This window comes from Xenopus tropicalis, chromosome 8, assembly GCF_000004195.4.
Source record: "Xenopus tropicalis strain Nigerian chromosome 8, UCB_Xtro_10.0, whole genome shotgun sequence".
Lineage (NCBI taxonomy): Eukaryota > Metazoa > Chordata > Amphibia > Anura > Pipidae > Xenopus > Xenopus tropicalis.
Window position 1 is genome coordinate 144,149,094 of NC_030684.2, and position 11,519 is coordinate 144,160,612.

Sequence of the window (11,519 nt, forward strand, 5' to 3'; positions counted from 1 at the left end):
CACCCACACGCTGAGGCGTTTGCCTAATTACATCCCAATTCCCCCCACTGACACCCATACGCTGAGGCGTTTGCCTAATTGCACCCCAATTCCCCCCACTGACACCCACACGCTGAGGCGTTTGCCTAATTGCACCCCAATTCCCCCCACTGACACCCACACGCTGAGGCATTTGCCTAAATACACCCCACTTCCCCCCACTGACACCCACACGCTGAGGCGTTTGCCTAATTACACCCCAATTCCCCCCACTGACACCCACACGCTGAGGCGTTTGCCTAATTACACCCCAATTCCCCCCACTGACACCCACACGCTGAGGCGTTTGCCTAATTGCACCCCAATTCCCCCCACTGACACCCACACGCTGAGGCGTTTGCCTAAATACACCCCACTTCCCCCCACTGACACCCACACGCTGAGGCGTTTGCCTAATTACACCCCAATTCCCCCCACTGACACCCACACGCTGAGGCGTTTGCCTAATTACACCCCAATTCCCCCCACTGACACCCACACGCTGAGGCGTTTGCCTAATTACACCCCAATTCCCCCCACTGACACCCATACGCTGAGGCGTTTGCCTAATTACACCCCCAATTCCCCCCACTGACACCCACACGCTGAGGCGTTTGCCTAATTGCACCCCAATTCCCCCCACTGACACCCACACGCTGAGGCGTTTGCCTAATTACACCCCAATTCCCCCCACTGACACCCACACGCTGAGGCGTTTGCCTAATTGCACCCCAATTCCCCCACTGACACCCATACGCTGAGGCGTTTGCCTAATTACACCCCAATTCCCCCCACTGACACCCACACGCTGAGGCGTTTGCCTAATTACACCCCAATTCCCCCCACTGACACCCACACGCTGAGGCGTTTGCCTACCTACACCCCAATTCCCCCCACTGACACCCACACGCTGAGGCGTTTGCCTAAATACACCCCAATTCCCCCCACTGACACCCATACGCTGAGGCGTTTGCCTAATTACACCCCAATTCCCCCCACTGACACCCACACGCTGAGGCGTTTGCCTAATTACACCCCAATTCCCCCCACTGACACCCACACGCTGAGGCGTTTGCCTAATTACACCCCAATTCCCCCCACTGACACCCACACGCTGAGGCGTTTGCCTAATTACACCCCAATTCCCCCCACCGACACCCACACGCTGAGGCGTTTGCCTAATTACACCCCAATTCCCCCCACTGACACTCACACGCTGAGGCGTTTGCCTAATTGCACCCCAATTCCCCCCACTGACACCCACACGCTGAGGCGTTTGCCTAATTACACCCCAATTCCCCCCACCGACACCCACACGCTGAGGCGTTTGCCTAAATACACCCCAATTCCCCCCACTGACACCCACACGCTGAGGCGTTTGCCTAATTACACCCCAATTCCCCCCACTGACACCCACACGCTGAGGCGTTTGCCTAATTGCACCCCAATTCCCCCCACTGACACCCATACGCTGAGGCGTTTGCCTAATTACACCCCAATTCCCCCCACTGACACCCACACGCTGAGGCCCACCCTAATTACACCCCAATTCCCCCCACTGACACCCACACGCTGAGGCGTTTGCCTAATTACACCCCAATTCCCCCCACTGACACCCACACGCTGAGGCGTTTGCCTAATTGCACCCCAATTCCCCCCACTGACACCCATACGCTGAGGCGTTTGCCTAATTACACCCCAATTCCCCCCACTGACACCCACACGCTGAGGCCCACCCTAATTACACCCCAATTCCCCCCACTGACACCCACACGCTGAGGCGTTTGCCTAATTGCACCCCAATTCCCCCCACTGACACCCACACGCTGAGGCGTTGCCTAATTACATCCCAATTCCCCCCACTGACACCCATACGCTGAGGCGTTTGCCTAATTGCACCCCAATTCCCCCCACTGACACCCACACGCTGAGGCGTTTGCCTAATTGCACCCCAATTCCCCCCACTGACACCCACACGCTGAGGCATTTGCCTAAATACACCCCACTTCCCCCCACTGACACCCACACGCTGAGGCGTTTGCCTAATTACACCCCAATTCCCCCCACTGACACCCACACGCTGAGGCGTTTGCCTAATTACACCCCAATTCCCCCCACTGACACCCACACGCTGAGGCGTTTGCCTAATTGCACCCCAATTCCCCCCACTGACACCCACACGCTGAGGCGTTTGCCTAAATACACCCCACTTCCCCCCACTGACACCCACACGCTGAGGCGTTTGCCTAATTACACCCCAATTCCCCCCACTGACACCCACACGCTGAGGCGTTTGCCTAATTACACCCCAATTCCCCCCACTGACACCCACACGCTGAGGCGTTTGCCTAATTACACCCCAATTCCCCCCACTGACACCCATACGCTGAGGCGTTTGCCTAATTACACCCCAATTCCCCCCACTGACACCCACACGCTGAGGCGTTTGCCTAATTGCACCCCAATTCCCCCCACTGACACCCACACGCTGAGGCGTTTGCCTAATTACACCCCAATTCCCCCCACTGACACCCACACGCTGAGGCGTTTGCCTAATTGCACCCCAATTCCCCCCACTGACACCCATACGCTGAGGCGTTTGCCTAATTACACCCCAATTCCCCCCACCGACACCCACACGCTGAGGCGTTTGCCTAAATACACCCCAATTCCCCCCACTGACACCCACACGCTGAGGCGTTTGCCTAATTACACCCCAATTCCCCCCACTGACACCCATACGCTGAGGCGTTTGCCTAATTACACCCCAATTCCCCCCACTGACACCCACACGCTGAGGCGTTTGCCTAATTACACCCCAATTCCCCCCACTGACACCCACACGCTGAGGCGTTTGCCTAATTACACCCCAATTCCCCCCACTGACACCCATACGCTGAGGCGTTTGCCTAATTACACCCCAATTCCCCCCACTGACACCCACACGCTGAGGCGTTTGCCTAATTACACCCCAATTCCCCCCCACTGACACCCATACGCTGAGGCGTTTGCCTAATTACACCCCAATTCCCCCCACTGACACCCATACGCTGAGGCGTTTGCCTAATTACACCCCAATTCCCCCCACTGACACCCATACGCTGAGGCGTTTGCCTAATTACACCCCAATTCCCCCCACTGACACCCATACGCTGAGGCCCACCCTAATTACACCCCAATTCCCCCCACTGACACCCACACGCTGAGGCGTTTGCCTAATTGCACCCCAATTCCCCCCACTGACACCCATACGCTGAGGCGTTTGCCTAATTACACCCCAATTCCCCCTACCTCTCCCCTTTGGTAGGACCCCCTGACCCATTTGTGACAGACCCCCCCCCCCCCATATTTAGGGTGCACCTGATAGTAGAACTGCCCCTGAGTAGGGCTAGTGTTTGGGAAGCTACACCAGTAAGTGACTGAATTGTATGAGCTGGGGGCCATATAAAGAGAGTAGTGGGGGCCCCTGTATGGGACTGGGGTTTGGGCATCACGACACACATATTTCTCCTCTCGATTTACACGACTCTCTCCCTACAATCCCGCCTACGTTCTACCAACACAGCTCATAAAGCGCCGCCTTTTCTCATGGCCCCGCCTAGCTGTTTCACACGTGTTCTGTGTCAGCCAATCGGCGCCTGCTAAGCGCTTGCGCGTCACTGCCCTGGAACTACAATTCCCACAGTGCCCCTCGCGGTGACGTCACACTCCTGTCCCGTTTCTCACTGCTGTGACAGTCGGTGCGGGTTGTGGTACCGGTACAGGATGGCTGTGTCCCCCGGGCGGGACGTGTTTGCTGAGGGGCTGCTGGAGCTGCTAAAGCCGGCCGTGCAACAGCTCGACTCCCATGTGCATGCCGTCAGGTACTGGGGCCCCTGTGGGACCGACTGAGGGGGGCTGAGGGATCCCTAGTACCGCACTGTGGGAATAAGGGGCTGAGGGATCCCTAGTACCGCACTGTGGGAATAAGGGGCTGAGGGATCCCTAGTACCGCACTGTGGGAATAAGGGGCTGAGGGATCCCTAGTACCGCACTGTGGGAATAAGGGGCTGAGGGATCCCTAGTACCGCACTGTGGGAATAAGGGGCTGAGGGATCCCTAGTACCGCACTGTGGGAATAAGGGGCTGAGGGATCCCTAGTACCGCACTGTGGGAATAAGGGGCTGAGGGATCCCTAGTACCGCACTGTGGGAATAAGGGCTGAGGGATCCCTAGTACCGCACTATGGGAATAAGGGGCTGAGGGATCCCTAGTACCGCACTGTGGGAATAAGGGCTGAGGGATCCCTAGTACCGCACTGTGGGAATAAGGGGCTGAGGGATCCCTAGTACCGCACTGTGGGAATAAGGGGCTGAGGGATCCCTAGTACCGCACTGTGGGAATAAGGGGCTGAGGGATCCCTAGTACCGCACTGTGGGAATAAGGGGCTGAGGGATCCCTAGTACCGCACTGTGGGAATAAGGGGCTGAGGGATCCCTAGTACCGCACTGTGGGAACCGACTGAGGATCCCTAGTACCGCACTGTGGAATAAGGGGCTGAGGGATCCCTAGTACCGCACTGTGGGGAATAAGGGGCTGAGGGATCCCTAGTACCCGCACTGTGGGAATAAGGGGGCTGAAGGGATCCTAGTACCGCACTGTGGGAATAAGGGGCAGAGGGATCCCTAGTACCGCACTGTGGGAATAAGGGGCAGAGGATCCCTAGTACCGCACTGTGGGAATAAGGGGCTGAGGGATCCCTAGTACCGCACTGTGGGAATAAGGGGCCCGGGGCTGAGGGATCCCCTAGTACCGCACTGTGGGAATAAGGGGCTGAGGGATCCCTAGTACCGCACTGTGGGAATAAGGGGCTGAGGGATCCCTAGTACCGCACTGTGGGAATAAGGGGCTGAGGATCCCTAGTACCGCACTGTGGGAATAAGGGGCTGAGGGATCCCTAGTTACCGCACTGTGGAATAAGGGGCAGAGGGATCCCTAGTACCGCACTGTGGGAATAAGGGGCTGAGGGATCCTAGTACCGCACTGTGGGAATAAGGGGCTGAGGGATCCCTAGTACCGCACTGTGGGAATAAGGGGCTGAGGGATCCCTAGTACCGCACTGTGGGAATAAGGGGCTGAGGGATCCCTTAGTACCGCACTGTGGGACCGACTGAGGATCCCTAGTACCGCACTGTGGGAATAAGGGGCTGAGGGATCCCTAGTACCCGCACTGTGGAATAAGGGGCTGAGGGATCCCTAGTACCGCACTGTGGGAATAAGGGGCTGAGGGATCCCTAGTACCGCACTGTGGGAATAAGGGGCAGAGGGATCCCTAGTACCGCACTGTGGGAATAAGGGCAGAGGGATCCCTAGTACCGCCACTGTGGGAATAAGGGGCTGAGGGATCCTAGTACCGCACTGTGGAATAAGGGGCCCCGAGGGCTGAGGGATCCCTAGTACCGCACTGTGGGAATAAGGGGCTGAGGGATCCCTAGTACCGCACTGTGGGAATAAGGGGCCCCGAGGGCTGAGGGATCCCTAGTACCGCACTGTGGGAATAAGGGGCTGAGGGATCCCTAGTACCGCACTGTGGGAATAAGGGGCCCCGAGGGCTGAGGGATCCCTAGTACCGCACTGTGGGAATAAGGGGCCCCGAGGGCTGAGGGATCCCTAGTACCGCACTGTGGGAATAAGGGGCCCCGAGGGCTTAGGGATCCCTAGTACCGCACTGTGGGAATAAGGGGCAGAGGGATCCCTAGTACCGCACTGTGGGAATAAGGGGCTGAGGGATCCCTAGTACCGCACTATGGGAATAAGGGGCTGAGGGATCCCTAGTACCGCACTGTGGGAATAAGGGGCTGAGGGATCCCTAGTACCGCACTGTGGGAATAAGGGGCTGAGGGATCCCTAGTACCGCACTGTGGGAATAAGGGGCTGAGGGATCCCTAGTACCGCACTGTGGGAATAAGGGGCCCCGAGGGCTTAGGGATCCCTAGTACCGCCGCACATTGTCCCCCCTTTTTGTATTGAAGATGAGTGGGGCCTTTTCTAACCAGGATTTGGATTCAGGTCACATGACTATAGAGAGCGCTCCCCGCTGTCAGTGATTGGTTCTTATCCTTTGCCTTTTTAGGGAGAGCCAAGTGGACCTGCGGGAGCACATTGATAATCTCGCCTCAGGTGAGCGCCCCCTTCTCTCCCCATTCCCCCCCGCTAATTGCCCCCACCCATAATTCCCTGTGTGCCTCCTCTTACATAAGGAGATCCCTTCTAGAACAGAATGTCTGGAACCTACAGTGTTCTAGAACCTTAGTGCTGCTGGTGTGTTAGCGCTGGGTGTAAAGTGCTCTCTCTCCGATCTCCAGAGCTGTGTAAAATCAACGAGGATCAGAAAGTGGCGCTTGACCTGGATCCGTATGTGAAAAAGCTGCTGAATGCGCGCCGGAGAGTTGTACTTGTGAACAACATTCTGCAGAATGCACAGGTATCCCTTCTATATGCACTTCCCTTCAGCCCTGCTTTATGGCTGAGATTCTAGCTATCTGTATAACAGAGCATTCTGTCACAGTGGCACAGATCCTATCTGATCCCCCCCCCATTGTAAGCAACAGTCCTGCCCTGCTTTATGGCTGAGATTCTAGCTATCTGTATAACAGAGCATTCTGTCACAGTGGCACAGATCCTATCTGATCCCCCCCATTGTAAGCAGCAGTCCTGCCCTGCTTTATGGCTGAGATTCTAGCTATCTGTATAACAGAGCATTCTGTCACAGTGGCACAGATCCTATCTGATCCCCCCCCCCATTGTAAGCAGCAGTCCTGCCCTGCTTTATGGCTGAGATTCTAGCTATCTGTATAACAGAGCATTCTGTCACAGTGGCACAGATCCTATCCCCCCCCCATTGTAAGCAGCAGTCCTGCCCTGCTTTATGGCTGAGATTCTAGCTATCTGTATAACAGAGCATTCTGTCACAGTGGCACAGATCCTATCCCCCCCCCCATTGTAAGCAGCAGTCCTGCCCTGCTTTATGGCTGAGATTCTAGCTATCTGTATAACAGAGCATTCTGTCACAGTGGCACAGATCCTATCTGATCCCCCCCCCATTGTAAGCAGCAGTCCTGCCCTGCTTTATGGCTGAGATTCTAGCTATCTGTATAACAGAGCATTCTGTCACAGTGGCACAGATCCTATCTGATCCCCCCCCCATTGTAAGCAGCAGTCCTGCCCTGCTTTATGGCTGAGATTCTAGCTATCTGTATAACAGAGCATTCTGTCACAGTGGCACAGATCCTATCTGATCCCCCCCCCCATTGTAAGCAGCAGTCCTGCCCTGCTTTATGGCTGAGATTCTAGCTATCTGTATAACAGAGCATTCTGTCACAGTGGCACAGATCCTATCTGATCCCCCCATTGTAAGCAGCAGTCCTGCCCTGCTTTATGGCTGAGATTCTAGCTATCTGTATAACAGAGCATTCTGTCACAGTGGCACAGATCCTATCTGATCCCCCCCATTGTAAGCAGCAGTCCTGCCCTGCTTTATGGCTGAGATTCTAGCTATCTGTATAACAGAGCATTCTGTCACAGTGGCACAGATCCTATCTGATCCCCCCCATTGTAAGCAGCAGTCCTGCCCTGCTTTATGGCTGAGATTCTAGCTATCTGTATAACAGAGCATTCTGTCACAGTGGCACAGATCCTATCTGATCCCCCCCCCCATTGTAAGCAGCAGTCCTGCCCTGCTTTATGGCTGAGATTCTAGCTATCTGTATAACAGAGCATTCTGTCACAGTGGCACAGATCCTATCTGATCCCCCCCCATTGTAAGCAGCAGTCCTGCCCTGCTTTATGGCTGAGATTCTAGCTATCTGTATAACAGAGCATTCTGTCACAGTGGCACAGATCCTATCTGATCCCCCCATTGTAAGCAGCAGTCCTGCCCTGCTTTATGGCTGAGATTCTAGCTATCTGTATAACAGAGCATTCTGTCACAGTGGCACAGATCCTATCTGATCCCCCCATTGTAAGCAGCAGTCCTGCCCTGCTTTATGGCTGAGATTCTAGCTATCTGTATAACAGAGCATTCTGTCACAGTGGCACAGATCCTATCTGATCCCCCCCCCATTGTAAGCAGCAGTCCTGCCCTGCTTTATGGCTGAGATTCTAGCTATCTGTATAACAGAGCATTCTGTCACAGTGGCACAGATCCTATCTGATCCCCCCCATTGTAAGCAGCAGTCCTGCCCTGCTTTATGGCTGAGATTCTAGCTATCTGTATAACAGAGCATTCTGTCACAGTGGCACAGATCCTATCTGATCCCCCCCATTGTAAGCAGCAGTCCTGCCCTGCTTTATGGCTGAGATTCTAGCTATCTGTATAACAGAGCATTCTGTCACAGTGGCACAGATCCTATCTGATCCCCCCATTGTAAGCAGCAGTCCTGCCCTGCTTTATGGCTGAGATTCTAGCTATCTGTATAACAGAGCATTCTGTCACAGTGGCACAGATCCTATCTGATCCCCCCCCATTGTAAGCAGCAGTCCTGCCCTGCTTTATGGCTGAGATTCTAGCTATCTGTATAACAGAGCATTCTGTCACAGTGGCACAGATCCTATCTGATCCCCCCCCCCCATTGTAAGCAGCAGTCCTGCCCTGCTTTATGGCTGAGATTCTAGCTATCTGTATAACAGAGCATTCTGTCACAGTGGCACAGATCCTATCTGATCCCCCCCCCATTGTAAGCAGCAGTCCTGCCCTGCTTTATGGCTGAGATTCTAGCTATCTGTATAACAGAGCATTCTGTCACAGTGGCACAGATCCTATCTGATCCCCCCATTGTAAGCAGCAGTCCTGCCCTGCTTTATGGCTGAGATTCTAGCTATCTGTATAACAGAGCATTCTGTCACAGTGGCACAGATCCTATCTGATCCCCCCCATTGTAAGCAGCAGTCCTGCCCTGCTTTATGGCTGAGATTCTAGCTATCTGTATAACAGCACCCTACTAACTGCCATCCGTTTGCTCTTCCAGGAACGACTGAGGCGTCTCAATCACAGCGTTGCCAAGGAGACAGCTCGCAGGAGGGCCATGTTGGATTCTGGCAGCCACCACCCTCCTGCTTCTCCCAACAAATGAGAGGAGGTTTCCTGGAGCTGGGGGTCTTGTCTCTCCTCCCCACTGCAAATGAGATGCTGGGACAGTCATGGAGCTCCGGCCCCTCCCAACGTCGTATTTTCTGGGGCCGAGACCCAACTCTAAGCCCCCTGTGCGGGACATTTAGTGCCAACACCCAACCCGTTTAACTGCACTAGGAATGCTCCATGCAGCGCATCGAGTGTCCCTCTATAAAGCCATTCCTTCCAGCTCCACCAGCGGAGATTTCCCTCCCAGCATTCCTTTCTGCTGGTCGCTGGCCCGGTTCACTTCCCGTGATCCCTAAATGTGTTGTAGAGCTTCCGCAGTCACGGAACCGGCCGTGTTCTGGAGCAGGTATGGTGCTAGCGTGGTCTCTCTGCCGTGACATGATGTCCCCCTGCTGTGTCCCCTCAGTATTTATTTTGCAAGGATAACGTTGTGTTAATGGCGGCTTGTTTGCATTCAGCTGGAATGGCACTGCCCGTGTCTCCTTGGTTCCGTAGGAGTCGGGCCTGCCCTCAGAATCATCAGATTATCAGCCTGAGCTTCATCCTTTGCCTTGTGAGATCCGCTCATATCTCTTTATGCTCTGCCTCTGTATTCCCTGTTTCCTTCTGCACCTCTGTGATTGTATCCAATAAATATCAGCAGTGACGTCACTGTGTGTGGCAGCCATATTGGCACTGTCATGGGGAAAGGCTGGCCCAGTTGGGATTGGTTACACTGGGGAAGGGGCAGTTAAGGGGGGGTCACTATATATAAATATATAAGGGGGGGCAGTAATGAAATAGAGAAAGTACAGGGAAGAGCAACTAAGCTGATAAAGGGAATGGGCTCAGTTATGGGGAAAGGCTGGCCCAGTTGGGATTGGTTACACTGGGGAAGGGGCAGTTAAGGGGGGGGGGTCACTATATATAAATATATAAGGGGGGGGCAGTAATGAAATAGAGAAAGTACAGGGAAGAGCGACTAAGCTGATAAAGGGAATGGGCTCAGTTATGGGGAAAGGCTGGCCCAGTTGGGATTGGTTACACTGGGAGGGGCAGTTAAGGGGGGGGGTCACTATATATAAATATATAAGGGGGGGGCAGTAATGAAATAGAGAAAGTACAGGGAAGAGTGACTAAGCTGATAAAGGGAATGGGCTCAGTTATGGGGAAAGGCTGGCCCAGTTGGGATTGGTTACACTGGGGAAGGGGCAGTTAAGGGGGGGGTCACTATATATAAATATATAAGGGGGGGGCAGTAATGAAATAGAGAAAGTACAGGGAAGAGTGACTAAGCTGATAAAGGGAATGGGCTCAGTTATGGGGAAAGGCTGGCCCAGTTGGGATTGGTTACACTGGGGGGGGGGGGGGGGGGCAGTTAAGGGGGGGTCACTATATATAAATATATAAGGGGGGGCAGTAATGAAATAGAGAAAGTACAGGGAAGAGCGACTAAGCTGATAAAGGGAATGGGCTCAGTTATGGGGAAAGGCTGGCCCAGTTGGGATTGGTTACACTGGGGGGGCAGTTAAGGGGGGGTCACTATATATAAATATATAAGGGGGGGCAGTAATGAAATAGAGAAAGTACAGGGAAGAGCGACTAAGCTGATAAAGGGAATGGGCTCAGTTATGGGGAAAGGCTGGCCCAGTTGGGATTGGTTACACTGGGGAAGGGGCAGTTAAGGGGGGGTCACTATATATAAATATATAAGGGGGGGCAGTAATGAAATAGAGAAAGTACAGGGAAGAGCGACTAAGCTGATAAAGGGAATGGGCTCAGTTATGGGGAAAGGCTGGCCCAGTTGGGATTGGTTACACTGGGGAAGGGGCAGTAAGGGGGGGGGGTCACTATATATAAATATATAAGGGGGGGGCAGTAATGAAATAGAGAAAGTATAGGGGAGAGCGACTAAGTGTGGGACTCTCGCACAGAAGAGCTTGCAGTCTAATGAAGAGACATGTTGGATTCATTATTTGCCAGACACGTGAGGATTCGGATCAGCGCCAGACCCCCCCCCCCCCTTGTGCCTCATTACCATGGTTATCTCTCTGTGAGACCCTTCCACCCCAGGAATGAAATGTATGTGGGTTCTATTCATCCCCGCGCCTCGCTGCTCCCCCAGTCCCCATACAGCGCCTCCATTCCCCGCACACAATGGGCCTCATTCCCTGCCAATTAATGGCCGTTCCAGGCCGCTGCCTTCATGCAAACTCCTCTCATTCCTGCGTCAGTGTCGAATGAAACATGACTGAATAAGCACTTACTATTCATATAAATCCCCCCCCCCCCTCTTTATATTCCGACGGATTGGGGGGGGCTGCGCTCAAATGCAGAAATTGGGGGTTTCAGTATATACACATTGCCCGGCCGGGATACTAACTGCACCCTTGGCTCCTGTAGC

General features: G+C 54.1%; 1 protein-coding gene across 1 annotated transcript; it reads left to right on the forward strand.

Annotated features, from left to right (window-relative positions):
- Nucleotides 1–3,711: 3,711 nt before the first annotated feature.
- Nucleotides 3,712–9,782, forward strand: snapin (SNAP-associated protein). The gene is given in 4 exon segments (NM_001126594.1): nucleotides 3,712–3,881; nucleotides 6,131–6,177; nucleotides 6,363–6,481; nucleotides 9,024–9,782. Coding segments are annotated over 4 exon segments (369 nt in total). The 5' UTR covers nucleotides 3,712–3,783; the 3' UTR covers nucleotides 9,129–9,782.
- The last annotated feature ends 1,737 nt before the right edge of the window (nucleotides 9,783–11,519 follow it).